Source organism: Curcuma longa, chromosome 11 (genome assembly GCF_044706935.1).
Source record: "Curcuma longa cultivar G26 ecotype Majalengka, Jawa Barat chromosome 11, ITB_CL_G26_1.1, whole genome shotgun sequence".
In the NCBI taxonomy this organism is placed as follows: domain Eukaryota; kingdom Viridiplantae; phylum Streptophyta; class Magnoliopsida; order Zingiberales; family Zingiberaceae; genus Curcuma; species Curcuma longa.
The window spans coordinates 13377898-13405784 of record NC_133871.1 but is presented as its reverse complement, the minus strand read 5'-3'; the positions used below and the strand labels follow the sequence as shown (position 1 = coordinate 13405784).

The 27887-nt window shown below is 37.0% G+C and overlaps 5 protein-coding genes across 5 annotated transcripts; 1 reads left to right on the top strand and 4 right to left on the bottom strand.

The window, feature by feature from the left end:
- Window positions 1-514: 514 nt before the first annotated feature.
- Window positions 515-3660, bottom strand: LOC141838960 (putative 6-phosphogluconolactonase 2). Its single transcript, XM_074726593.1, has 4 exons — window positions 3424-3660; window positions 3139-3339; window positions 2902-3037; window positions 515-1174 (listed from the first exon to the last, which is right to left on the bottom strand). The coding sequence occupies exons 2-4, from the start codon at window positions 3300-3302 to the stop codon at window positions 665-667; spliced, it is 810 nt and encodes a 269-aa protein (XP_074582694.1). The 5' UTR covers window positions 3303-3339; window positions 3424-3660; the 3' UTR covers window positions 515-664.
- Window positions 3661-6418: 2758 nt separating this feature from the next.
- Window positions 6419-10908, bottom strand: LOC141838958 (microtubule-destabilizing protein 60-like). Its single transcript, XM_074726592.1, has 9 exons — window positions 10127-10908; window positions 9891-9939; window positions 9688-9765; window positions 8883-9002; window positions 8021-8119; window positions 7830-7889; window positions 7635-7729; window positions 6605-6670; window positions 6419-6461 (listed from the first exon to the last, which is right to left on the bottom strand). Exons 1-9 carry the CDS (start codon window positions 10906-10908, stop codon window positions 6419-6421), a joined length of 1392 nt encoding a protein of 463 aa, XP_074582693.1.
- A 788-nt stretch (window positions 10909-11696) lies between these two features.
- On the bottom strand, window positions 11697-13484 carry LOC141838054 (uncharacterized). The gene has a single exon (XM_074725443.1). The coding sequence runs from the start codon at window positions 13482-13484 to the stop codon at window positions 11697-11699; it is 1788 nt and encodes a 595-aa protein (XP_074581544.1).
- A 1962-nt stretch (window positions 13485-15446) lies between these two features.
- On the bottom strand, window positions 15447-19415 carry LOC141839066 (uncharacterized). The gene is made up of 3 exons (XM_074726718.1): window positions 19335-19415; window positions 17495-17851; window positions 15447-16305 (listed from the first exon to the last, which is right to left on the bottom strand). The coding sequence occupies exons 2-3, from the start codon at window positions 17792-17794 to the stop codon at window positions 15673-15675; spliced, it is 933 nt and encodes a 310-aa protein (XP_074582819.1). The 5' UTR covers window positions 17795-17851; window positions 19335-19415; the 3' UTR covers window positions 15447-15672.
- Window positions 19416-21338: 1923 nt separating this feature from the next.
- LOC141839064 (protein IMPAIRED IN BABA-INDUCED STERILITY 1-like) lies at window positions 21339-27666 on the top strand. Its single transcript, XM_074726716.1, has 9 exons — window positions 21339-21710; window positions 21961-22245; window positions 22369-22686; window positions 25105-25332; window positions 26071-26165; window positions 26553-26655; window positions 26750-27289; window positions 27378-27507; window positions 27599-27666. The coding sequence occupies exons 1-9, from the start codon at window positions 21339-21341 to the stop codon at window positions 27619-27621; spliced, it is 2094 nt and encodes a 697-aa protein (XP_074582817.1). The 3' UTR covers window positions 27622-27666.
- The last annotated feature ends 221 nt before the right edge of the window (window positions 27667-27887 follow it).

Genomic DNA, 27887 nt, shown 5'->3' with positions numbered 1-27887 from the left:
TGCGGGCTCCTCCCGGTTTGAGTTAGATCGGACGGACCGGTCGATATTCGATAGGACATAAGGCCGAGCACCGAGTGGGTCCCTCGTGCTGACTCTACGCCAGCTGGAGGCGACGAGGCTTCATGTTGTTGGGCGTACGTCATGGCTCATGTGGTGCAATAGTCGAGTGAGCATGCAGAACGGTGCTCCTTGAACCGGACCGAGTGGACCGGAAGAGGAATCCAATGCGAGGTGAAAAATCATGTGAAAAAAAACACATATTTTATTTTGCATTTCCAACGTTTGAGTGCTAAATCATATGAAAATATGGTGAATTAGACCAATCTGTTCCAGCACCAGAAGATGACAAACACTCGTGTCAAGCTCTGATGATAATCCTAAACGTATCTGTCAGTTTAATTTTATGTGCAAAATTAAGCAAAATGAACTAAAACAGAGTTATGTGAGGGCAAAATATTGATATGAAGCAAATCATTACAAATTTCCACATGTTGAAGCAAACATAGTAATGCGAGGAAGAAGAACAAAAACTGTATGCATGCTTAACAGGGATTGAGGAACTAGAATGTTAGCTAAACCGAGCGGCAATGGAACTCCCTCTTCAAGAGAAACAATTTTTTCGGAAATCGATCTACAGACACATTTACTGGACCTTTTACACCTATCACATGGCTTCCCCAGAACCACCGTTGCTGGCATCGCTAAGCGAAGCAGCTGAAGAATCCAAAAACCACACCAATTTACCATCAGTTGGCCGAACCATCCTAGCGGGCAACGACAATGCATTGGAGTTCTCGTTCTCAGGGGAAATGGCAAGGCCCACAGCCGTGGCCTTCTCCTCGCCTGTAGCCACGATAACAACGTTAGAAGCTGAGTTGATCACAGGGAGTGTGAAAGTAATCCTTTCGGGTGGAGGTATAGGTGAATCAGCGATGTAGGTAACCCACTCCTCTTTCAGTTTAAGAGCTGGGTGATTAGGGAACAGGGAAGCAACATGTCCTTCCGGTCCCATGTCGAGAAGAATAAGATCAAACTTGGGGCAATCATTTCTTTCAGAAACGCCTACAGTTCGAACCTTGACGAGCTGCCGAATCACAAATTCATACTCTCCAGCTGCATCCTCCACTGTTGCATTGTGATTAATGGAGAACACATGACTGTTGAGTATAGACACCTGATAATACAAGTATGATAGATCAGGAAGAGTTGCAAAAAAAAGAAAGGTTGCATTAAACAGAACCTTTTAAACCAGAATCAGAATCATAGCATGTAGCAGGATCGATCGCATTGCAATGCAAAAAACTGGCTAGCGCATTTTGCGATATGGCTTTTTCTGATATTTATGTAAAGAAAACAAAGAGTCTCTATGAAGGATGAAGCTAGTCAGCAATGTGTAAAGATTTGCGACTTATTGTGAAACATATGCGATATTTCCAGCATGTTAAGTATTAAAATGTAACTACAAGTTGATGGTAGATGAATAGATGTCCAGTTATTCCAGCCTCATTCTGACTTACAAATTTCTTAAATTGTAATAAGTATTCATTATATGAACTAAAACGAAGCTTTCAAGAAACATTGCCTTAAGGGACCACCTTGGGTACATTTATAACATAAAGGAACAAAAGCCTCCCATCCTAGGTTCACCATTGATGTTCCCGAAGTCAATCATCAATTCAAGTGAATAGAAAAAAAAAAGCCCTTAAAATATAGCTATCACTTAATCATACTCATAATGTTCCTTTAGCTACTAGACTAAAAAATAACTTAGCTGAACATAGATGCTGAAAAGACTCATCATGCCAAAAAAATGACAAAGAAGGATGCAGCATGAATTGCAATAGTAAAGCACATCAGGATAGTTCTCACATAACTTTAATTCTCACTACCAAAGACCTAAATCTGCAATATACCATTCTCATCACAATGAAGATTTAAGAAAGTGCTGTGCTAATTATCTCCCTACTACGTAAGTTGAACTCTTTCATGGTAATAGAAAGCAAAGAGTAAAACTTCAACTAAAATCCTAAGTTGAAAAACATCATCAACTAATCTTACAGTTTTAGTTTGAATCCTGTCACACTTTTATGAATTACTTAATACTAGTTTACTCTTCAAATTTCCTCTACCTGAGATAGTCATGTCCCTCTTTTGGCATCCTCTTCTCTCGTATTCTCTTTTCACTCATATTCAGCCCTTTCCCTTTTATATACCTCTCTATAAAAGAGACAGTGGACATCTGAACATGGTGGAGGACTTCAAAGAAGGTTGAGTCCATAAATATTCAAATTCATAGTTCAAATACTTAACAGAATTGTGCCATTCTCATCATCGAACAACAGTCATCTCAACAATTTCGATTCAACTACCATAGTTGAATTAGGCAATAACTAAATTGAGTTTGACACGATTTTGAATCCAAAAGTTTTAGCCATCTACAAAACATTGTATTCAATATGCCACACATCATGCCCAACACAACTTTAGATGGTTTGCCCCTGAAATTATGGATATTGAAAACAAACTTCAGGCGCGCACACACAATGGAACTGAGAAAAACGTACTTCTTGATTTCATGGATGGTTAATGCATTATTGTCACACATAGATAAAGTCTAAGAAATTGAGATAAATTTTGTCTCACTTCTAACGCCAAACAATTACAGTAAATTGCACATGCAAGGTGAGCTATAGATAAAAATATGACGGGGTCAAAATAGGTGCTCTAAAAATTAATAATGTGCTTAAGCAAATATTTTGAAGAAGCTTGAGAGAATCTCTCAAGATTCTACTACTCAATGAAGAGTGTAAGGTAACTATGAATGAAACAATAACAACTGAAGATGGGCATGGTTTTGATAAATGTTCACCCAGCAAACAAGAGTCTACTAACCCCACATACCCTAGAAAGAAAGGCATCTCTTGTGAGCTTAAAGTTGCTATCGACATGGTTCTTTGCTACAGCACGTTCATCAGCCCAAAACACATACCACTTCGTCCAATCAACTGTCTTGTTATAAGGAGCTTCACAGAGTTTCCTGCATGAAACCAAAAATGACCTCGTCTCCCTCCGTGATACTACAACGTCTATAGGGAAAAAAAAACATTTTCTTTTACGAAAAATCTAGGAAGCAATTACCCCATCATACTTATTAGCGATCCTCCAGATAACGCGACAGTGAAGCATCCCCTCTCCTTCACGGAATCCTCCGATAGCAGCGAGATATACTCGGCCAAGTCGATGGCGAGCTCATCCGTACTCTCAAACACTCTGAACTCTCTCGAATCGCCAAGATCAGCCATTCCCGGAACCGGTCTCGCCTCGGCGTAGCAAATTTCCCTGTTTGAAACAGCAGAAAAAGAATCCCCTTCAGTTAAAATCTTCCGACTCAAAGCATAGGGATTTTACAGCATCAGCGAGGACCAAAACTCGCTCTCTTTTTTGCAGATAAGTTAAGGCGCGACGCGATCGGCGAGCACGCGACCGGCGGGGCAGAGCACGAAGGAAGGACAGAGACAAGGATGATGACCGGAGACGGGGAAGAACGGCGAAGGAGATCCGGCGACGGGTAGGTGGGAGAGGAGGAGCAAGGAGCCGGTCACGGGAGCTACGGGAAGGTGTGGAAACGGTCGGATTCAAGGGAGAATTATTAACTTTTCGGGGAAAGGGGGAAAAAAAAGAAACAAAAATTAAAATAAAAAAAATACAAAAATTATAAATATATAAAAGATAATCCGATCCATAAAACTCCGAATATTATTTCAGAATCGGATAAGACGTGATTTAAGATATAAAAAAATTAAAAATTACATAAATAATTTAAGAATGTATGAGATAAGATATACACTAGTGAAGGTGATCCAATCAATCAAGGAATATGAATTAGGTAAGAAGGTGAACAAGATAATACTTCCCTGATAACTATTATAATTATTAATATAATGTCCAAGAAGTCAAGGAGCACACGTTCTTGCATTCTTATATTTCTCAAGAGCATAAGTTCTTAGACTTTTGTTATCTTTTTTGTAATTTTATCTCATCCATTTGCTTCATTTAGTTAGTTATATATAGATATGATATTCTGCGTAACCTATGCTGCGTAACTCTGTGCGCGACACAGCCGATTCTCGCCGCTTCCGGCCGCCCTCGCCGTGCCGTCCGACCATCGCCGATCGTCGACCCGATCGACACGCCACTCGCCGACGCGTCGACCGGCGTCGGATTCCGATCGGATTGTGGTCGAAATCCGACGCAATTTGGCCGGAACATGACCGGCAGTGGCACGCGCCGTTTCCGATCAAATCGTGGTTGAATTCCAGTCAAATCGTGGTCGGAGACCGACTGGGAACGGACCAGCGTGCGATGGCGGTCCTACCTCGACCGATCTCCGACCGCGATTTGGTCAGAAATCCGACCGTGATTTGGTCAGGAACGCACGCGTGCCACTGTCGGTCGCGTTCCGACCAAATTGTGTCGGATTTCAACCATAATCTGATCAGAATTCAATGTCGATCGACGTGCCGACGAATGGCGCGTCGATTGGGCCCGGTCCGACGGTCGGGCAGGGCGACGAGGGCGGTCAGAAGCGACGGGGGTCGGGGGGCAGAACACTGTGCATTCCCACATTTGGACGGTCAGATCTAACGCCCGATCGCGTGATGGATGATGGATCGTGTGTCGCGCATGGACGCGCATGAGGAAATCGCGCAAAATATCAAAATCGTGTATATATATATATATATATATACACTCATCTCAAATAACAGAAAATCATGAACGAGTTCTTTTGTTCAAACTTCAACAAGGATGAATCCTAGTAGTCCTTGCATCAATTATATGCGACAGTTGGAGGAGAAGACAAGGAAGCTATCAGATTGGCTGGCTAACTTCATTTGAATTGGATAAGGATGAGTTCATGAGAAACAGGAGATGATGGGCTGTAAAGCTTGTACTTTCCTGCAGGACTAAAATGCTTTATGACAAATTCAAAAAAACAGATAAATAAAACAAAAAAACTATACAGCAATTCAATTAAAATAGAAGCACCTTTAATCCCTTGTCTCTTCACTGCAGACAAATTAATGAAGGGAACAGAGCCAACAGAGCTCTAGAATTTCCCTTCCCTTCGCAGTCTGCATCACTGCATGGATTTGCACAAACATCTGTTAAATGAACAGTTGGATATTCAAACGCAAGAAATAATTAACACAGTGGTGACTGGTCTCTTTTGACATGCTTACAGTTCATCTTTCTTGCTGACACAGTTATAGACCTTGAGAAAGGAAGGAAGACGCTTTTGGGGAGCCAATGGCCTTGTGGCAGATTTAAAAGCTGCATGAAGTAGCACGGAATTAGGGTGTTGAAGAATTAATGGTGGTCCTAAATCTATCTATCCATGCATGCAGTTGGTGCACAATTACTATCTCTTCAGCAGAATTTCTACAACAAGATTTTAATTTTGATAGACATTAAATTGTGGAGTAATAACTGTGTTTTCGTGTTGTGAGATTACTGGTCCAGTGGGTTCGTTGACAGCATGCATGCAGAAGCTGCAGTGGCGTCACATCACTGCCAGTTTCTACCTTCTGCTTCTCCTGCTGCTTCTTCCGTCAGTGACTTGGAATCGTTATCATAACAAGGAAAGTAGTGCAGTGCAGTGCAGTGCAGTGCTTATCTCCTCCTGTGATAATTGGATTCCACTCAGCTCGTTTATTCTGCCTTTTTTTCGATTAAATTAGTGTTGGGCGATTCGATATGTTTGATCATGATGATGATTTCTTTGTTTGTGCTATAGGAAAAGAAGAACTGATCTTTATCCTAATCATCTATTGAATAAATCTAGAAACCCAATAGGGTTGGCCATCAACATCCTAAATTATCTATTTCATGAGAGAAAAATATCCTACGGTATGTCATAGTTGAGTATCAAATGATAAGTATGTCTTAATGATGTATGATGTTTAACCATATCCAAAGGCTACCTAGAAAATGATACTGTTTTCCTCTAAATGAGGTTTAACATTTCTACCTAAAAAAATCAGCATTTAATATGCGGTAGATTAATTGAGATTTATCAATTTTTTATGGCAATAAAAAATTCACACACACACACACACACACAAAGTTATAAACAGTATGTTTTCTCCACAAATAGTAGATCGCAAATTCCTAACTTATTCAATTTCCTTGGTGCTAATTCCAAATAATGGACGAACTCAACTACTAATGTTTCTTTCTCCAGATACACGTTTACATTCAACTACAACTAGAACAATATAGGAAAAAAATTTGGGTGGGAAGAGAGGAAAAACATCCGGGCTCCCTGTATATACAGTGTCTTGCAGCCTCAATCTGCTAGAGCAATAAGATCAACAGAAGATACCGGAGAAGTACGAATTGATGAAACAGGATAAACTTCTTAAACTGGCTCGACTGAGTCAATCGAGCATTGAACCCTGGAGCTGAGAAACAAGGAAAGACATGATAGTATATGAATGTAAAATATTCTGTGATCTGAGTTCATTTTTTCATGCATTAGAACAAAGTCAAAGTTGTAAAACATAATAAATGAAATGATGTTGGCAAGAGAGCAAAAAATAATTACCATGAAGGTTTTCTTGGGCGGATGTGAAATCTTGGTTGCTTTGGGATTGTACGAGGCTTTTCCGACCTTTTTATGATGTGAAAAAAGAGTAATGATCAAGACAATAGCAAAATATAATGAAACATCCAACGACAAACAACAGTTAGGTGCCTTTTTGATTCACATGAAATTATTATTTTTAACTAATTCTTTAAAAAAAGGAACCAAGTGATGTTTCTTAAGAGATAAAACAAACCAAATTGAAAAATATTATGTTCAGTTAGAACTGAACCAATTGAATCTCTATATTTAACTATAAAATTTAATTAACTCTAGTAATATTTAATCATAAGATTAAATAAGAAAATTAAACCTACAATTTTTGGTTGGATTAGTTTTGAAATCATGCAAACCCAACCTAAAAAAGTTCAATAAAAATTCTCAAATTGAAACACAAACAAACTATTTGCAAGTTAACCACTGAATCAAGAATTTCCATTTGGTTCGGTTTAGTTCATTTTTTTTATCTGTATTGAATAATCAGCATCCATTACAGTGAATCATAAGTCCAAATTATTTGAGGTTAGCTGCAAGAATTTCTAATAATATCAAGATCTTTTAAGTAGAGTTATTTTTGGCACCCTCTACTCATCAATCCTGTAATGCTACTTGATTTAACTTCTAGTTGTAGAATTCATAGTCGCCTTGGGATCTGTCTATACTATCTTAACTGTTGCAAGCATCTATGAAGCTAAAAAATGAAAAACTAAAACTAAAGACTTAAGGAATACACAGTTCATGTTGAATCTTATAATTCGTCAGACTGCTCTGTACGTATACTCATCGGCCTCACAAGTGTGGCCTATGACACTAACAGATTTCAGAGCCACCAAATAATGCATCTCTTGGTCATATTCATCACTTCCATCTCATTTATGTTTCTGAAGGAAATGATCAATTGCTACTAATTCCGTAAAGTTGAAGGACTTAAGATACTTGCCTTCATAAATTTGTTAGCAAAAGAAATACATAGGTTCTGCAGCAAACTTACCTTTTAGGAACAAAGGGTTGATCGAAGTATGGCATTGGCTGAGCTTTAGGCACAAGCTCTTTTCTAAGCCTCTGTATTTCTTCTTCTTCCTCAAACTATAAAAAAATTGAAAGTATTAAGTATACAATTATTTGGCTTCATTGAACTTGAGAAACCATGAATTGTTAAGGTGAAAAATATAGAAAAAAGGTATACCTTCTGCTGCAACTCCCTTTCTGATCTTAGTTGCTCAGCGAAGCTCATCCGCTCAGCTACCTAACAAATAATAGAGTGACCAAAAGCTTTGTAATGTATATTGGCTTCAGCACTACATGATATTACGAGAAGCAAGCTAAAAAGATACTCTAGTTAGTTTTTGCTGATGAGAGCAAATCTAGAAAGCTTACAAATTGATCAAATCCAGCCCTTTCAACCGCACGCACATCACTGTGCAAAACAATGTCCAGTGGCTCAGTGCTTTCTTTGACAGGAGGCTTCAACAAGATCTAAACAACATATCAGAAATATTGCAGGTCAGAAAAAGAAAGAACTTGATGGCTAATAATTGCAATACTAAGTTGAGTTGAAGTTTCATATACATAATCTTCCATAATTAATGCAATTTAGCTGAGTTTTCCCCTTTCTCATAATTAATATTGTAGGTCAGAAAAAGAAATTCTTCAATCTATAAGCAAAGCAAGCCTTTGGTCTAGTATGAACTTTACGGTGTTTATACATGTGAAATTTTCATATGAACTTTACGGTGTTTATACAAGTGAAATTTTCTCAGTCTCCTATTGAGAAAGTAATATTTAACATTTAGTGCAGGACATCACCCGCCCAATACACCTGTCACATAGTTTTCACAAGCATTTTCATACATAACAATCACGATTAGTGCACAAAATAAGGGAATTAGTTTAAGGTTGAACTTATCTAACGAATATATTTGTATCATACACATTACATTCTGCTTATCTCTGAACAGATTAAGCAAATTACAATTAGAGGTAGTATGATAATCTGGATCAAATTCCAACTATATATCATAAACTAACTCTCTAGAAAATTTATCAGATGAAATGTCATATCAAATATTCTCATGAATTCCTGAAAAGTCAACATGATCTACTATAACCAGAATCTTCCAGAGCAAGAAAATCAGTTTGTGGTATCAAAGAATAATAGAGTAAGAAAATAAAAAATTCACAAGAGAAAGGCATATTCAATGTTGACATGAAGGTCAACATTAAGTTTGAAGATTGTCACCTCTGGTTCATCTGTGGTCCATGGAAGTCCTTGGGCAATAGGTATGCGTTGCTTCTCCTCCTCAACCAATATTTCTTTTACTTTCTTGATAAATTGTTCTTGTTTAATCCTTCCTCTTTGCTAAAAACAGGACATATAATTTTGTTATTAAGCTTAATCAAAATGAGATAAACAATCAATTGAAGAAACAAAAATCTAAGTTTATCTGACATTCCAAAGTATTAAAGAATCATGAAAGAAAGCAGCACATAAACCAACTCAAAAATACGTTTCAGATACTGACTAGCAAGCACTTCTTGCAAGAGTTAATAAATAAGCTAGGAATAAACAACAAAACAAACAAACCTTAGCCGCAACTGCATGGAATTCACTATATCACTTGAAAAAATACAAATACTAGAATTTTCTTTGATCTTTCTCTATCCTTCATATTTTCAACTTTAATCTACTCAACTTGTCAACATATAGAATTTACTCATCCGTCTTGTACATTTCCATACTACCTTTAGTTATATTATATCATCTATTGGAACTGCACATGATTGTTCTTATATTTATTTTGTTTAACTTCCAAAAAGTTAGCAATTGGATTGAAACTGAACAGAGAGAAGACGCTAATCACATCATACAAAGTACATTATTTCTTTTAGATTCAAATTAATGATAAAGGTCACAAAAATATATAGATCTAGCACCTGATCGGTGCCTAGTTCCCAGATTTTTTATTTAAAAAAAATCAATATGCTTTACTTCAAGCAGAGAAATTTTTATTCTTCACTAAGAAAATTTTGATCTAGCAACATACCTCTGTCCTGAGCTTGAATGGATGTTGGCTTGTCACTCTAAGCATCTTATCCCAGCTCCTCCTAAGACAATCAGAGCTCTGGCAAGTGTATATCAGTTTCATGTCATAACCAGTATACCTCAAGATGTAGATATGACATTCTAAAGCAAGACCCAAAGAAGTCATTTTGAAATTGTTAGGTGTAGAATCAAAGATTTTCTTACACTACGTTTGTTTCTTCCGTCATCGGATGTCCTTCTCCCCAAGCTCAGCCTGGAATCAATTGGGTCAAGAATGTTGAATTCCTTCAGTATTGACGGAACATCATGTAAAAGCTGACTATATTAAAAACATAGTCTCTACAGTTTAAGTTCTAACCTGTCACCAATGCTATCTAGCATAAATTGGAAGTAATATGTATAGAAAATATACCAAGTTTCTGCAATGTGAAAATTCTAACCTTTCACCATTACCATCTAATGAAGAATTCAGCTGTGATTCTCTAGCAAGTTGTCTAGAAGAAGCAAACTCTGATGAAGAGAAAACATATCCTGAGGAAGCTTCTGCTGTATCAGTCTTGGATAATTGCTCTAAGCCCGGCAATGTCCAATTCATCACATTCAGATCTAAGTCCTCTGATTTTCCAGCATCCTCATCCTTCGAAACAGAAAGGAGGTTCTCAAATGCCTTAACCAGATTCTTAACACGACCAGACCCTGGTTCAGGTGCCTCCTCCTTGACCAAACTTTTCGCCTTCCTCACCTCTGAACTACAGTTGGGATCTTCAGCCCCCAAATCCAAGTTCTCCCTCGTCCCATCCACTCCTTCCTGCTCAGTTCGATCAGTGGACGCCCCAGCTTCACCTGCTCCAGGATTCGAGACACCTACCACTCCAGAAGGACGATTTCTCCTGAAAAACTCCTCTTGCGACGCTCGGAGGGTCTCATAAGCCTCTTTTCGGCATTTCTCGAAGTCAATCCCGCTCCCCGCCCTCCTGGAGCTCTTCTTGGCGACGATAAACTTCCTTGCTCGCTCCTTCGGTGGCGGCGGAGCGAGGATCCGACAGGGGGGCTTAGGCGCTGGACTCTTCGACTTGACCGATCCGATCGCCGCAGATCTCGCCGATTTCTGAGACGAAAGAGGAGATGACGAGGGGACGTTGGGATCGAAATTCTCGGAAGCCATCGGGATCTCCGAGACGTGAGATCGAGAGCGCTGCAGCTTCTTCGAAGGAGTCGCCATGTGAGGGTAGTTCGGGAGCGAGAGGAAGAAGATGAGAAGAAGGGATGCAATCGTGACTTGATAGGGCGACTACTTCTACAACCGAGTGGGGTTGCAGGAGGCGGATTAGCAACGGCTAGTTTTCGGTGGGCCCCGACTCCAATAGAATTTTGAATGGAGGACATTTTCATTCCACCCCACCGCTTATCTTGTCTTTATCAAATGGCCCCCCGAAATTTTAAATATTTTAAACACTTGCCATTTAATTTTTTTAAGGAATATTTAACATGCCACTAGTTTGTTTAAGTGAAATAATTATATTAATGATGGTATTTTTAAAAAGGAAATAAATTAAACGGATTTAAAATGGATCTCCAATATTTTGATTAGTGGTTCTATAGTTAATTTGAATAGTGGTCTAAATTGAATTTCGTTTTTTTTCTGTATTTTATTTGAAGTGGTAATTATTTTATGTTTTTTTTATATAATCTGAAAATCTAATTTGACTTGCACATGTAATAGCCACATATTATAAACATCAACTGTAAAATTGATGCAATGCTTTATTAAAACATAAACCAGGAAAAGCAATGTAGAAGAAATATTATTGATTAATCAAGCACATTTACATGCTGTGGCATATATTAGCAAAAACCAGTAATGGCCTCTAGCAACTCACCATTCCCTTTTCCAACCTAAAATTACCTCTGGCTAAAGTAAGCCTCTAAACTTACTGAATTTTACTGTATATGTTTGGTAGTGTGGGAGCTACCATATGCAATTAATGATAAAGCACACAATCTAGTGATTTAAGTTGTAGATGCTAGTTTCTTAGCTTGGAGGGACATGGCTGTTTCAAATGCCTCCACTAATGCTTGTACCTTATTCTTTCTGCTTTCTGCAAGTTTAATTGCAGTTTCTTCAAGCACAATATTGACAAGACCTTGTATGCCTTTCTTCTCATGGACAACTTGATGCCTCAATGCAACTTTTGACATGTCAGGATCAAGATCGATAGGAACTGCTTCAAGAGTTGGCATTTTCAGAAGGCCTTCCCTTCCAACTTGATCACAATCACCAATCTCAGAGTTTTGTGTAATACTTCTACTGAACCTTAACATGTAAGGTGCAGAAAGGTTCTCTTCAGGATGAACAATAGCACCTTCTTTTATCCTCCCTTTGGACATTGATGTTTCGGTACAGCTGCAGCTTATGGTCTCAGTTTCATAATCCACTTCACTTAATTCACTAATTGTAGAATCTCTAGAATCTGATTCCTTAGTCGTAACACTGACAGTTTTTGTTTTCTCAGTTTCAAGCTCCGACTCACTTGATTCGGTAATTGCAGAATTTTCTTCCTCATTTTCTTCATCATATACTGCAGAACACTCTGATGACGTGACATTGTAAGATTCTTGTTGGATGCAATTCAAATATAAGTACTCTGCCTCTGGCAAACTTGGCTCAAGGAAAGACAAATCAATACATTCTGATTGTGGGGAATCATCTTGTGGAGAATCTAGAATGTCATTCTCTATGTTCAATGATGTCTGTGTTACAGAAACTAATTCATGATTCATAGAAGACAGCAATCTCTGTTGAAGGCCATCTGAGTTACTATTGGCTTGTAGCTCAATAGCACAAGCTATTTTTCCCTCAACATCTTCGACATCAGGATTCACCATTACTATTGGCTTAGAAATTGATCCATTAATGCCATGGTGTTTGGAAGAATGAGAAGGCACTTGTGGCTTAGCAATTCTTTCTTCTACCTTTCTTGTTATGCCTCCAGTAGTTCTTGTGTTGTATCCTTTATTTTTTAAACTATTTGAACCCTGTGTAGGTAATAATGATCTTCCCTTGGTTCTCAGAATTGTTCGACCTTTTGCTGGCTTCGCAGGCTCAGCAACAGAATCAATCTTGGATGATGCCAAAGAGCTTTGCTTAAATCTGTAGTTTTCATAAGGTATAGTGCTGTTCTTTGTAGGTGTGTTCTTAAGTACCTTGCGTCCTCCTGGCGGGGCTTTCTTCAAGGGGGAAGCAGGCACTTTTGCATGAGATCCACCCTTAATTTCACTCTCATGCATCATATTTCCAACATCTTTAGTCATTTCTCTATCGTGATTACCTTCAGTTTTGGAAGCCATACAAGCAATTGCCTGCCTCCCAGTTGCATTTATCTTTTTTGAAATGATAGGTTCTTTCACCAATCTGGTCTCCTTGATTTGTGGCAAAGCTTTCTGCTTAATAACATTTGGCTTATCTACAGTCATCGACGTCTTCTCAATACCAACTCTCTTTCTTGCCTCATGTGAATCCAAATTATTGACTCGAAGGGTATCTTTATGCTTTACCTCTTTACCAAAACTGTTGAGCGAGGAACCTTTACGATCAAGTTCAGGAAGGTCCTTGATTCCGTGCTTGCAATGATCATGACAAGAGCTTTTATGCACTCTTAAATAATTAGGAAGATATTTTTTATGACTGTCAGAAGAAAATAGTGGAGCTCCAGCTTTTGTTGTGCCAGTTGATTCCTTTCTTGTTCCTTCCTTGCATTTTACATCCATTCTATTAGCTGGCGTATTTTGAGTGTTCATCCCTGTAGTTGCTAGGACCACTGTATGGAATCTTTAGCAGATAGTTAGAAATGAATATTGCATCAGAAAGAAAAATGTATCAGGAAGAAAAGCAAGACAAACACCTAACTTGAAGCCCTTGGTTTTCCAATGAACATTCTTCAAATAATATGACACGAGGGATTTCAAAGAGTTGATAGTGAATGATTGTAGACTAGCGAGTTATGGTGCATTTACCTTTGTTGATTGACCTAATAGATGAAACAAGGTTCCTTTTAAGCTAATGATGACATGGTCAGAAGCAATGACAACTGTTCTTTCGATTATATTGATAGCTGATACTGATCAGCAACAGAACATATGAAATGTTACAAATGGGGAAAAAACAAAATACCTAGAAGATCAAATGAAAAAAAAAACTTGGAAGAGTCCACCAGAATATTGCTTTCCAATGTACGTGTCAATGGAAATTGAAGAAATCTCAAATAACGTCAAAACAACCATCACATAATTAACAGTGTGAAGACATACAAGAACAACAAGACCACGCTTTAGAAGAAGAAAATAGAGAGTAAAAATTATATGTATCCATGTTCCATATCCCAATGAAGGCATTGACAACCATCACATTTTAAAAGATCTCCACCTTGAAATCAAGAAAGAACTGGTCTTTGAGACAGAAATGAAGACAAGAAGATCAACTAACGACGAAATTTAATGCTAAAAAAAATGCACCTTTAAGCGAATCTGAGAATCAGAAGGCGAAGGGGGTTGCGGCCGTCGGAAGGCCCTGGCAAGCAAGTTAGGGCACGGATCCTTGCAAAGATGGTTCGTGTTTCTCGGGAGGACCCGAGAACAAAGCGCATTGCAGAGATAACGGAGGAGATCGGGAGTGGAGAAAGGGAGGAGAGAAGGGCTGCGCCATGAACGAGCGAACCCATTTGGTTGCGAGAAATTTAAGGTATTGGATTTGCTCCAACTATATTGTTTTGGAGCATATAATCGAAGGAGGGGGTGAGATCCACGTGTCAAAGCGGGTCAATTATAAATTCAAATAAACGACTATAAAGATGTTTTTTTTTCTTTTCCACAATGCTAAAAATCTTTTGGACACCGAAAATTAATAAGAGTTTCTATTTTTAAAAATACTTTACATGTAAATTTGCAATGAGTGAGAGTATTTTAGTTGCATTAAATTTTCCAGAAATAATGTATTTTTTAATATAAAAAATTAATTAAACAATGTTACTTACATGCGAATAAATCATAATAATAAAATATAAAAAATATAAAAAAATGTCTGCGCTCATTAACAAAAGCTAATAAGATAAAGATTATATAAATAATGAGAAAAGTATAATAAAATAAAATTCCTAGAGTATTATTATGCATTTCTAATTTGATTTTAAATCATTTTTATAAAAAATCCCAAATATTAGTTTTGATTTCAGTTAAAAACATTTTCTTGTGTTTACATGTAAACAAATACGTTTAGAAAATTAGAATTAATTTATAAAAAATTAATAATTTCAAAATTAATCTTTAAATTTTTTTATGAACATAAAGGGGGAATATTTTTCAAATACGTATCATTACTTAACTTATAATATTTTATTAACCATTTATATATATTAATACATATAGAGTGGTACTTTTCAGAATGAATTGGCCTATTAGCTTAGTTGATTAGTAGTTGATTAGAACATTATATTGATGATAAGAATGTGGTACTTTAAAACTTGCATGGGCCAATTACTTTGTTCTTATTGTCCATACATACACATTGACGCATGACAAATTTCTCCAATAACAGAAATTCTATGCTAATTAAATCTTACAGAACTATATACAATAGAAAAGATTTTTTTTAAAAAAATAGAAAATTAGCACTTGAATAAAAAAAACCCACAATGTATCGACATGAATATGCTATATCTGAGATGCAATGCAAGTGTATCATGTTTGACATGTCTCAGGTCTCTAAAACATGAACCGAATGAACCTAATTCTCAAGTACTCAAGCATCTACTGACTCTTTAATAGGACATGAACTTAAGTTAGTGATTAAACCAAAAACTAATAGCATTAAATCTTCATTATGAACACCAAAAAGCTATGCATATTGCTAGATAAGACGGTTAAAAGATCTCATGTTGAAGAACCAAAAAGTTTTTTTATGCCACCATACTTGCATTGTGGGTTCATATCCTCAAATTCTGGGAGGTTGACCAGTGCCGGCTGCTGTGGAAGTAGCACTTCGTGCTAGCAAACTAAGACGAGCAGCATGCCTCTTTCCAGCACGATGCTGAGCTAATGATGTTTCATTCATGCATGGTACGTTGCACTCTTTACACCACAGCATCGTGCTTCCATTTGGAACATTTTTAAACTTGCTCCTCGCAAGTTGCCTCACATTGTGCTCTTCAGTCTGATAGTGCAGGTGAAGTTTGGAAGAAGTATCAAAATTAATCTGGCAAAGATTGCACCTGTAAAACGTCACCTGGTTGTTTACAGCTGGTTGATTGCCTTGTTGAGGCAAATTGATCTGTCGATCCAGAGATCCGTGTAGAGGTGGTTGACACCCATGCTGATGTTGGAGATGTGGCCTATGCTTGAACATCTGATCTGGAGGTTGGCTGCAATTCAACTGCTGAGGAGAATGCTGTGTTAAGGTTCTATAACAATCTAGTCTCTTGGTAGGAGGTTGTTGTGAATGCAATTTCTCCGATTCAACTTGCCAATCTTGGAGTGGTGGTCTGGGAGAATGACTACCGGTTGGTACTGATTCTGTGTAGGCTCCAGAAATAGCTTTCCGCTTAAGATTATGCTCTAGAGGCAACTTCTATAATTAGAAAAAAGAGAGGATTAGAAAGAGGAACGAATCACTCACTCATTTTGGGCAGAAGGTAAATTATAAGGTGTCTGAAAGATGAAAACACAAGATAAAATTAAAATTCCAGATACAATTGAATATTAGAAAATTTCAGATAATATTTGGCAACTAACATATGCATTCAGATTTGTGTATATACAAATTCAGATATTCATTGACCAAGCTTTCTCTAGACATGACTTATTTTGAGATTAATCTAATAACTCCAAAAGGAAACATAATATATAAGACATTTCACATTTTTTTCACTGCAAATAATTCAAGAGACAAAGAAATGAGAGTATCTGATTCTTCTTTCATATTTCTAATTTCGAGATATTTCGATGATTTAGCAGATCACGAATAAAAGATTTCAAAATGTGTAATTTCCAAGTTAGAGGTTTCTTACATGACATTGATAAAATATGTAGGTATAAACTAGGATGAGTCAACTAGCGTGGATCCATCCATTTGAAAGTTGTAGATGGAATCTGAGATGTAGAAGATGACACTTGAGATCAAGATGGCATTGGTTCCAAGGAGCTCATAAGGCATGGTATTGGGAAGAAAAGCGTTGCATATTTTATTTCCAACTAGATGTTGCTGATAATTTCATGTGGGAGTAACTGAACTTAGCAGTCCTTTTTGGACTCGTTTTAATTTGAGAGCAGCATGTCCCTTCTAATAACATCAAGACATTACTTATTATTATTTTAATAGCAAGAGCATGAAGAAGTGAATCATACACCTCATCATATTCAAATTAATTAGTACTTAAAATGAAAATAAATAAATAAGTAAAAGGAAAATCAGGATATAAGCTTTCGACCCACAAAACTTAGTGGGATAAACCATTATACTTTAGTTATGACATAGTATTGATTCCCTACGATTTTGACTTTGAGGCAGAAGCATGCCATATTGTTGATACGTTTACAAATATAGTGCAACTTACCAATAAAACAAGGCAAATCTATTGCAGGTCCGCTTATAAATGAATTTTAGAGAATCAGCTGATACTTGATAGCTAGCGCATCTATGCTTTATAGTAGCATACTTTCATTCCATGAAGGAATTTAAATTAGAAAAAAAAAAGAACCAAGAAAAGAGAAATAGACATAAGTAATGAACTGCCATGCTTGTAAAATTTAACTCTTACTTGAGAAGTTGTAGGGGGTACCCTATTCGTAGCAAAAGGTTGCAAGCAAGCATCTTTCAATCTTTTCCGATATTCTAACTCTCTTTCCAGCGCTAATTCATAGGTTATTCTTCCTTCACATAGCCCATGAGTTTCATGTTCATTTGCACCTGGTTCTCTTTGTATATTTTCTTGTGCAATTTCTCTTTTGAGGTGATGAGGATCTGGTACCACATCAAGTTCATCAAGAGTAGAAGAAATGGGTAGAGTTGTATATGAATCTGGCAGTCTGTCCATCTCACTATCAGAACCGCACTGCATTTATTAAACAAATGTAACAAACCAGATGGATGTGAGGCCTGGAATTCTCACATAATCCTGCACTTTTATAAAATGTCCTCATTGTCAAATGTCAAATTTAGAACTAAGCAGCATCTAATAATAGGTAAAGACATTGCTAAAATACCCTAGTAAAGAATGATAAATAACATTCAGTTCACAAGAATGTGGTTCACAGGGAATCTTCTGCTCCAGCAAACAAAAACATGAACATAACATTTCACATCCTTCAGCAACAGGACATAAAGAAAACAAAAGGATGAAAGAATGTGGCTCACAAGGAACCTGATGCTAAAGAAAACATAAACCTACCATCTAACACCTTTCGGACAAGAAGGTACGATGAAGTGCGATTGAATTTCACAGTTCAAATCTACTGATATCTGTCTATTGTACTATAAAAGAGTCTTCTCTATTGTGCAAGTTAACATGAATCATTAATGTTTCAAATGAAATGCTAACAAACAGGTGCATTTACTTCGATGTACAGAAGTGAGTTCATTAGATTCAAGTATTCTACCCTAATTAATATGATTCAAGGAGTTGTTTAGAATACTTTGCTAAATTTTTGAAGACTGACAAATTGAATTTCACACGAAAAAATTGATAAAAAAAGGTGTTGTGTTAAAGACTTCAAGTACAGATTGAAGATGCCCAAAAAAAAGTTCACAAACAATGTGGCATTTTCATGTGCACAAACATCGATAAGTAATCATATACAATCATACATTGAATAATATCAAAAAAGATAAGAAGCATAACTAAGAGGTAAACCACCTCCTCCCATACCAGAACAAGACCCTCCTATTCTGTGCTTTGAAGCTCATTTGGAACGTATATCAATATACATATTGACATAGAGCCCTGATATATCTTCCATTCCATGCTTCGGTCACTGTTCTTGGGCTAGTAAACTATTCGATAAGAAATTCTTTGCTCACTGAAATTCTGTAAATATTTGTTACATTCTTCGCCAAAAGCATGTGTGGTTTACATTAGTTTACTAATCAAGAAAAAACATCCACTAAATTGCTACCCTGAGACTATCTTTCTCGAGTAAATGCATTATTCAACTGAGTCATACTATTACGCCCCACAAATACGTCAATGAAGTAAAGCTCTTGACTACAAATACGACCGCTACTCACTCTTACGTTTCTGCTCTCTCCAGTTGTTTATTTCTTAAAGCTACAATTGATGGGGAAAAGTGATCTAATACTCGATGTTGTCCTTCTATTTCACATAACCATATCTCCGTAATTTTACATTAGAACACGAGATCATATAAGAGATTCACAAGCAAAATGAACTTCAAATGCAAGCAGTGCCATGAGAATCGTAATTACGACGAGCACAAACCTTCCGCACCATCCTAGAACCACTAAAACAAAAGGCATTATCATGGAAAACGAAAAACGCAAAAAGAAATCGTTTATTCAAGCTCCAAATCTCGAACCAGATTCCAAAGATAGTGAAGGCGCGAGTGACGAAGATAAGGAATCAAAAGCGTCGGAGCAGTAACTTGGCAATGGAGGAGCAACCCTAGAAATCGAAGAGCAAAGCAGCAGCGAGGTGAACGATGAAGCGACCACGGGAAAGCGGAAACGAAACCCTAACCCTAAGCACGTCGCGTGGTACAATGTGCGGGAGAGACGAGGACGGGAAAATAAAGAAGGCGCCTTTTGATATTTTCCCCTTTTTTAAAATTTTACATAATTTTAAAATTTTAATTTCATAATTTTCGTCAACTTTTGCAACATAAATATGAATTATATGGTAAACACTTAATTTATTAATTTAATGTGCATACTATCGTCATTAATGAAAGAAAAGCAAGGTGAAAATATAGAGATAATTATATATATATATTTTAAAAAGTACAGAGAGGAAGAAGGAACTTAATTCAATGTTGTTATTTCCTTGCATTTTCATCTAATTTGACATTAACAAAAGGGGAAATAAAGTTAAAGCATCTAATAAACACAACCTAAATAATGATATCATTTTTTTAATGAGTGTTTTTTTTTCCAAACGAAAAAGATGAACAAAATGGAATACATTAAAAACAAAAGTAATAATAATGATAACTATTCACCATAATTGTGTTTCCTTCCTTTTAATGGAAAGGCACTTTTTATTGTACTCCTGCGTTTTTTACTTATTTAAAAAAGAAAAAGTTAAAAAAAAAGGTATCTTATTATTACTTTTATCAAAATGATTTAAAAATATATATATATTGTTCATCTTAAAATATTATTATTCTAGTAAGTTCCACGGGCTTCTATATTATGTTAAAGAAATCATTATAAATTAAAATTATTATATTAGAATATTTTTTATTAACTTAATTAAATTATTTAAATTTGATCAAAATATATTAATAAACATTAAGTGATGTCATAATAGCGCTATAGTTGTGTCTTAATTATTAAAATGATTTTAAATTAATTTTGATAGAGATCAAAAGAACACCTTTATTATAAATTTTTATAATAAAATATTAGTTAACTGATTTTGTCCATTTAAAAGTTTATAGTCACGATAATAAATTTGGACTAATAAAATTTAAGGATTTTTAGATATAAAGGATGCTCTTTAATTCTTACCTAATAATATATCTATCTGATTTGTGTTAACAAAGTAGAATAAAATGTATTTTATTCATAAAAATAAAAAAGTGACTCTTATTTTTATTAGCATTAAAAGAGCATTTTATATTAAAAAACCAAAAAAAAAAATTTTAATCTAATTTTTTTATTTTTTCATTAAAATATTTTAAGCTAGAGAGGTAAAATAAAAATTATGTAAAAAAAGGGGGTAGATTGAAAATGTCCCTTTAAATATATATGAAAGCATGACAGGCTGCTGCACCATTAGCTTCCTTCGAAGGGGAAGGGCACTCCGTTGAAAGCTTGCAGTTCTCATGGTCCTCGATCCACTTTCTCAATCGTCTTCGTCTCCCTCTCTTTCGGTCCTCAATCCGCACTGACTCCTATCTTTGACGGGTTGCTCTACGCACTCCCTCTCCTGCCATTTGGTCGACGGAAGCTTTAGGAGCAGGACAGAGGATTCGCATGTCCACCGGTCCATAAAACGCCAGCAAACGAGCATTTTTAGGTCACGAGAAACCAAAGAGTTTGACTGAGGCGAGGCACAAGGCAGAGCTCGCTGCCAACGTCTAGCATCGCCGTCGCTCGTTCCCGTGCCGATCTCGTTGGATGTCTTTTGCGTTGCCGCTACAAGGTACTCCGAAACGCCGATAATCTCGGGAGAAAGGAGAAACCCTAGATATTTCAGCCCAAAGGCGTAGTCTTTTTCTCTATTTAGGGGTGCTTACAACGCTGCCGGATCCCCAAGCCATTCAGTTTTACATCATCTTCTGGTTTGGGGGGAGTGCGCCTCCACCCCCACCCCCACTCCCCCCTACCCCCCACGTCCGTGGGATCCTCCGCTTTCCCCGGTTTTCTTGATCCTGGGCATTCACTCGTCGCCGCTGACCTCGCCGATGCTGTAGGACTGGGCGGGCATGGGTTGCATTTCGTCGAAGAATGCGGTTTCGGTGCCGCAGGCGTCCGATCCCTCTGGCATTCTGCGGGACCTCCGGGATCGGTCGTACCCGATCTCAGCGTCCTGGCGGGGGCATCTGTCAGTAAAGCAGACAGAGAAAGTTCAGCCAGAGAGAGAAGAGGAGGATGGGAATCGCCTTGAATCGGGGGAAAATGGAAAGGTGAGCACGGATGATACTGGCTTACAGAACCTTCGTCTGAGGAATCTTCACAGATACATAGAAGGGGAGCAAGTCGCAGCAGGATGGCCCTCTTGGCTCAGCGCCGTGGCCGGGGAAGCTATTCAGGGATGGGTGCCTCTTAAAGCTGACTCCTTTGAAATATTGGAAAAGGTAATGCAGAGATTATAACGATATACCCATCTGCGTATCTTTTTGGTTTGGACTTTAAGAATCCACAGGTGGAATTCAAGGATTTCCCTCGATTTCACGAACAACGCCATCAAAGGCCAAGCCATTGAAATTATTCCTTCTGTTATTCTTGTCTAGCAGATACTGCGAAGCACAGAAGGAAAATTTTGTTTGTGGCTATTTTCTGATAAATTTGATCTCATCTGAATTTTTTCTCTTTTTGCATTTGAAGATTGGGCAAGGTACTTATAGCAGTGTCTTTAGAGCTCGTGATCTAGACACCGGAAAGATGGTTGCCTTGAAGAAGGTGCGCTTTGACAATTTTAAGCCAGAGAGTGTTAGGTTTATGGCAAGAGAGATAAAGATATTGCGCATGCTTGATCATCCAAATATTATGAAGTTGGAAGGCTTGATTGCCTCTCGATCATCACATGTTCTATATCTTGTATTTGAATATATGGAACATGATCTCTCAGGACTTTCCACTTCTCCTGATATTGTATTATCCGAATCACAGGTTTGATTATATTATTCAAATATTTCAAGGAATGCTTTATCATAATTTCCTATTGGTAATATGTTTATATATATAGCCTTTTTATAAGGGAATTGTTTTTCTGTCGCTCTCTGTAAATTGCAGGTCAAGTGCTACATGAAACAGTTGTTATCCGGGCTTGAGTATTGTCATTCACGCGATGTTATACATAGGGACATAAAAGGAGCAAACCTTCTAATTAACAATGAAGGGATTCTGAAAGTTGCTGATTTTGGTCTTGCAAATCTCTGTCACCCCGGACATGAGCAACCATTAACCAGCCGTGTTGTGACTTTATGGTATAGACCACCTGAATTACTGTTGGGTTCAACTGACTATGAAGCTACTGTAGATTTGTGGAGTGTTGGTTGTGTGTTTGCGGAGATGTTTGTTAAAAGACCCATCTTGCGAGGCAGAACTGAGGTAATGAACTCAAAAATTCAAAGCTTTCCATTCAAATTGTTAGTGTTTGGTTAGTGTCTCTATGACTTTGTCTCTGTTCTCCTGGAATTTTTACAAACAAGCAGAAAGAACTGTATCACATACATGGTCTTTTGGAAAAAACAATACCAAAGGCCATAAGGACAACTATTTGGGCTGAACTCTTGATCTTTATCTTCATTGAGCTTTATTTAGGGGAGCATAGGCAAACTACGCACTGCCAAATATCTCTCTATTATTTATGATATTTCTTTGTTCATGCCATCCTACGTCAGTTTCTTATCATAGAGTTGATTTTAAAAATTCCATTCATCCAATTTGCCATCTGTTCATTTAATTTAAGCATGTCTGTATTGTCTTAAACACTTTGCTCTTGCCTTATCTTTTAGTGTAGTTCCAAATAGTTAATCGTGAATATAATGTCTCTGTTCCATGCTATCCATTCCATTATACCCATACATCCATTCCCAATGTAAAAGTTTTCTAACTAGTAGATAAGAGTCTCCAATTAGTTACAAAGAATTCAACCACTGCACTAGGAATTCTCTCGCTAAATTTTGGAAACCAAACTGAATTAGCAGTTAATCGAAGTGCCAACTTTATTTTTGAGTAGAGAAAAACTCTATTTCTTGAGGCTGAACCAAAAATTGCTATTGTCTGCCAATTTTTAGGATATAAAAATCATAAAAATGTTAAATAATTAAAATTATCAAACTTTGAGCTCATGCTATGCTTTAAATAAGGCTTGTTTGTTTACAGGAAAATAACATGTTCTTAGTAAATATTTGTTAGGAAAACCTTTTATAGAAAAACATATTAGTTTCTTTCGTTTAGATGTATTACTAAATTCTGTTAAAAAATATTTTTCTGTGTCTAATGCAGAAACTATTTTTGCCTTTTCAAGACCGAGCTAATTGGGTAGTTTAACTCAACTAGATGTTCCGTCGAATCAATTAGCTTGTCTAATTCAATCCATCCATCCATCCGACTTGCGCAACCTACCTGACCTGCCTTGATCAATTGGCTTGCAGGGACAAATCGACCTATTTGCACATCGAACCATTAGATTTGCTCGACATGCTTGGATTGATTGACTTGATCAATTTGATTGGCTTGCTTACACCAATTGCCTTAATTGACTCTATTGAATTGATTGACTCGATCAACTCAAACTATTCTCCCAACCCGATTGGTGTTGCTTAACTCGACTAGACTGGCTAGCCCAAGTGGCCTGCTCAGCCGACAAGATTGGTAGATTCACCCAATGCTTGGCTCACCTAGACTAACCAACCCTGCTTGGCCCAACTTGCTTGAGGATCTTGACCAACATGATCGGGTTGCCTTGCTCGATCAACCTAATCGATCCGACTTGCTCTCCTAGGATCGATCATCATCCCAAATTGATCAGTCTACATGAACAAGGGCAAAATGTAGGACAAAGAGGAGATTGTTAATACAGTGAATGACCTATGAATGAGTGGGGGAAATGCCCTGTCACCAAAAGAAAAGTTTTGCTAATCAAAAAAGATTTTTGTTCACCAAGATTTCTTATTACGCCAAACACTGGAAGTTTAAAAAATCTTTTCGTAGAAAACATTTTCCACAAAACAAACAGAGCCTAAGATTCAAATAGATTAAAGATTTTGAATTTTAGATAATCAAAACCAAATTCTTTTGTTTTGTCGTTTTATTTTTGGGTCTGAACTGAAAATTAACTCACTTAACTGGGGGTCAATCATGGAAAAGACATATACTTGTTATATTTGGAGTTGAGGGCAGCTGATGCCCAAACTCTCATATGATTATACTTGATTATTTATTTTTGAATGCACTTGCTTGCTCTGACTGTGGCCTAAAGGGTTTATGGGATGTTTGGAAATGAACATGCACTTCCAGCCATGCTAACTGGAACTATTATCACTTTGAATATGAGATGTGCTTAAGTAATAGTCAATGGAGGAATTATTTCTGGAGGCATCATTAAAAAGATCTTGATTTCTGAAATCCCATGTGCATAGTACTTGACACTGTGTCATCCACTTCTCTTTTGTTAAAAGCTAAAATAATGGAGATCTCTGTCTGTCTTGCATCTGCATGCCTTTAGTCCTTATCCTCAACTAGCATTGCCAGAGTTTGCTACAAAGAGATACTTGTTAGTTGTTACTTCCTCTTCTCTAGTGTATGCTCATGCTACATTGTACAACATCCATCATACAAAATGTTAATCATTACTGTTCAAGCTTCTGAAAATCTGGAAATGGTTGGTAGATGTTGGAGGTGTGAATAGTTGATCACCTTGCTTCAATTTTTCGCTTCTCATAAATACTTTTCTTTGCTTTACTTTCTAAATTGAGTCTTTATATCTTTTTTTTTTTTGAAGATGCAAGATTCTTTTTTCAGGTTGAACAATTACATAAAATATTTAGGTTTTGTGGTTCCCCTCTAGACGAATTTTGGCAAAAGTTGAAGTTGCCTCATGCTACAATTTTCAAACCTCACCGTCCCTACATAAGTACTCTCCGCCAGACATTGGATCACTTACCAAGAACTGTGGTTAGCTTGCTAGAGACTTTTCTATCTGTGGAACCTTATAAGCGAGGTAGTGCCTCGGCAGCCCTTGCATCAGAGGTGAATATGGTTCCTGTAGTTTTTTACAATACACATCCTCACATCATTTCCCATTAGCTCCTTTATGTGAAGGTTTGTTTTGTTTTGTCTCGTTGACAGGACATTTTTTAAAGCATGCAATTATTCTACCATTTTCATATTTCTGACTAAATAAGAGGAAATAGGTTGAGGTGACATGGATATATTCGAAGATTACCATTAGATTCTATTGCTAGAGGACTTAATTTACTAAAGTGGAAAGTGTGGGAAGAGACTAAGGAAAATATTAGGTATTGTGATAAAAATAATTAATTAATTTGAATATTACTATTGGTATAACCTTGCATAAGATAAACCATAAATAGTTGGGATAAATACAAGTTGATGATGATTAAAAAGCTTTGTAAGTCTATAAATTAATCTCCATGCTTTTCATTATATGGAGATAGAAAAAAAATAAAGTGGAGTACTCATTGGAGATCACAAGCCTTAGAACATTTTTTTTTCATTAATTAGAAATCTAGTGAAACAGATAAATGCCAACTGCAAGCCAATCATATTCTGCAGCAGCAACAACATGGATTTCTTAACAGTAGTTACAGGTTCTGGAAGATACTTAAGCTGATACTTTGCTATGTAATTACTCCGAAAACAAACAACTCTCACATGTTTCTTTTTTTAGTTAAAAACCTTTACCTGGTATTTTGAACTTACCTGACCTTTTATGTTTTTTTTTTTTGCTTTTAATATGTTTTCAAGTATTTTAGAGAAATGCCTTATGCCTGTGAGCCCTCAAGTTTACCAAAGTACTCACCTACTAAAGAGATGACCATAAAGAATCAAGAATCACTCAGGTAAACTTTCTCCAATAATTGTGTTCAATATCATTAAGAAGACACTAGAAAGAATTTATGTTTCGCAGTGTGGTTTCTGCAAAATTATGTTTCTGAAATCCTTAGGAAAAGGTCATTTATTACCTCTCAAAACTTATGATATATTGCAAAGATAGAGATTTGTACTGATATTGCAGAAGCACATAAAATTCTTTCTGACAGTTGATTCTAGGAGCTTTATGGCTATCTTTGGCGAAATTTGCTTTGGTCCTGAATCTAAGTTTTTTTTTTTGTTTCATTGAACTATTTCTATAAGCTACCTCCTGGCTTTTTAAATGCAACTCATCTGCTGAAGCATGTAATGGCTAGTTATTACGCTGCCATCTTTATACTTCTTTTGTCTCTTAGGAGGAGAGTTTCTGGTAGTCAAGAATCCATGAAAAAGCCATCCGAAGTAGATAGGACTTCAGGGCAAGTAGCTGGGCTCAGAAAGTTAGCAGGTAGCAAAAAGGTAATTCACCTTTTATTGGTATAAAGATTGTTAGTAGGTAGAAGCTAAACTGGTTCCAGATTGGTGAAGAATGATAGTATCCTTCTCGTTTCAGGATACACAGCTACATGCTGAAGAAGTCAGCAAACACTATGATCCAGAAGAGCTTCCGACGATAGATGGTGAAACCAGACTGTTTGTAGATCTCCAGCCAATGCCATCAATCAAACGTCCAGATTTTCACCACACAAAGCACAACCCTCAACCAGATTTCACTTTTTCAGGGCCATTACGTGTTTCTGCTTCTAGTGCCTTTTCATGGGCAAGGAGGCAGGAAGAAGACCATTCATATCGTAAATCTCACAGACGATGTAGCTCGAGAAGCAATCTTTCCCACATAAAAGATTCATCTGGTATTGAAAATATCAAAAGCGAGCTTGAGATTAAGGGTGCAGCAAATAGTGATCTGGCTGGTGGCCATAAACGCCATGAATCACAGGAGTTGGCAAAATGTGCAATACTGAAAAGCTGTTCACAACAATCAGAACATCCAAAATCACTCGATACCTCTAAAGTATACTGTAAATTCTGTTCGCAGGACAACTCAGAGGCCTTGCACAAGGGAGATCCATTGTCAATGCAACATAATTATTTGGTACTCATAGTTTTGGCACTGTCTGGGCTGCATTTGGTGTTTAGCACTGTTTGTCTTGACTAATTTATCTTCTTTTGTTAAACTTCAGGGCTTCCACAAAGAAGACAGAATCGAGTTTTCAGGGCCTTTGCTGCCTCAGACTTGCAAGTTTGAGGAATTCCTACAGAAGCACGAACACCAGATTTGCAAAGAAGTCAGGAGATCGTGGTTCAGAAGAGGTAATATCAAGATCTCAATTTCAAAATCTATTGCCGAAATCTTTCTGAGTACTTCAGAGAGTTAATAACATAGGGTTAACTGATTTTCCAGTGACAGAGAGAAAACATAAGTGAAGCTTGTTTCCGAAACATGCAGAAGAAAAACAAATCACTTGGCTGGAGAAAAAGGCATTCGACCAACAGACTTCACAACATGAAATGAACTAACCCAATTCTAGGAAGCATGTGATTCATTCAACTCAGTTTCTGTCGCAAACTGAAGCTCTTCAAGGTTCAAGGAGTTCAAGGTGACAACCCAAACAAACAAGATTCTTGCAAGTTAAATCTTGGTGCATTGCCAAAGCCTTGAGAGATTAGGCCAAATCTCTGTAAAGATCGAT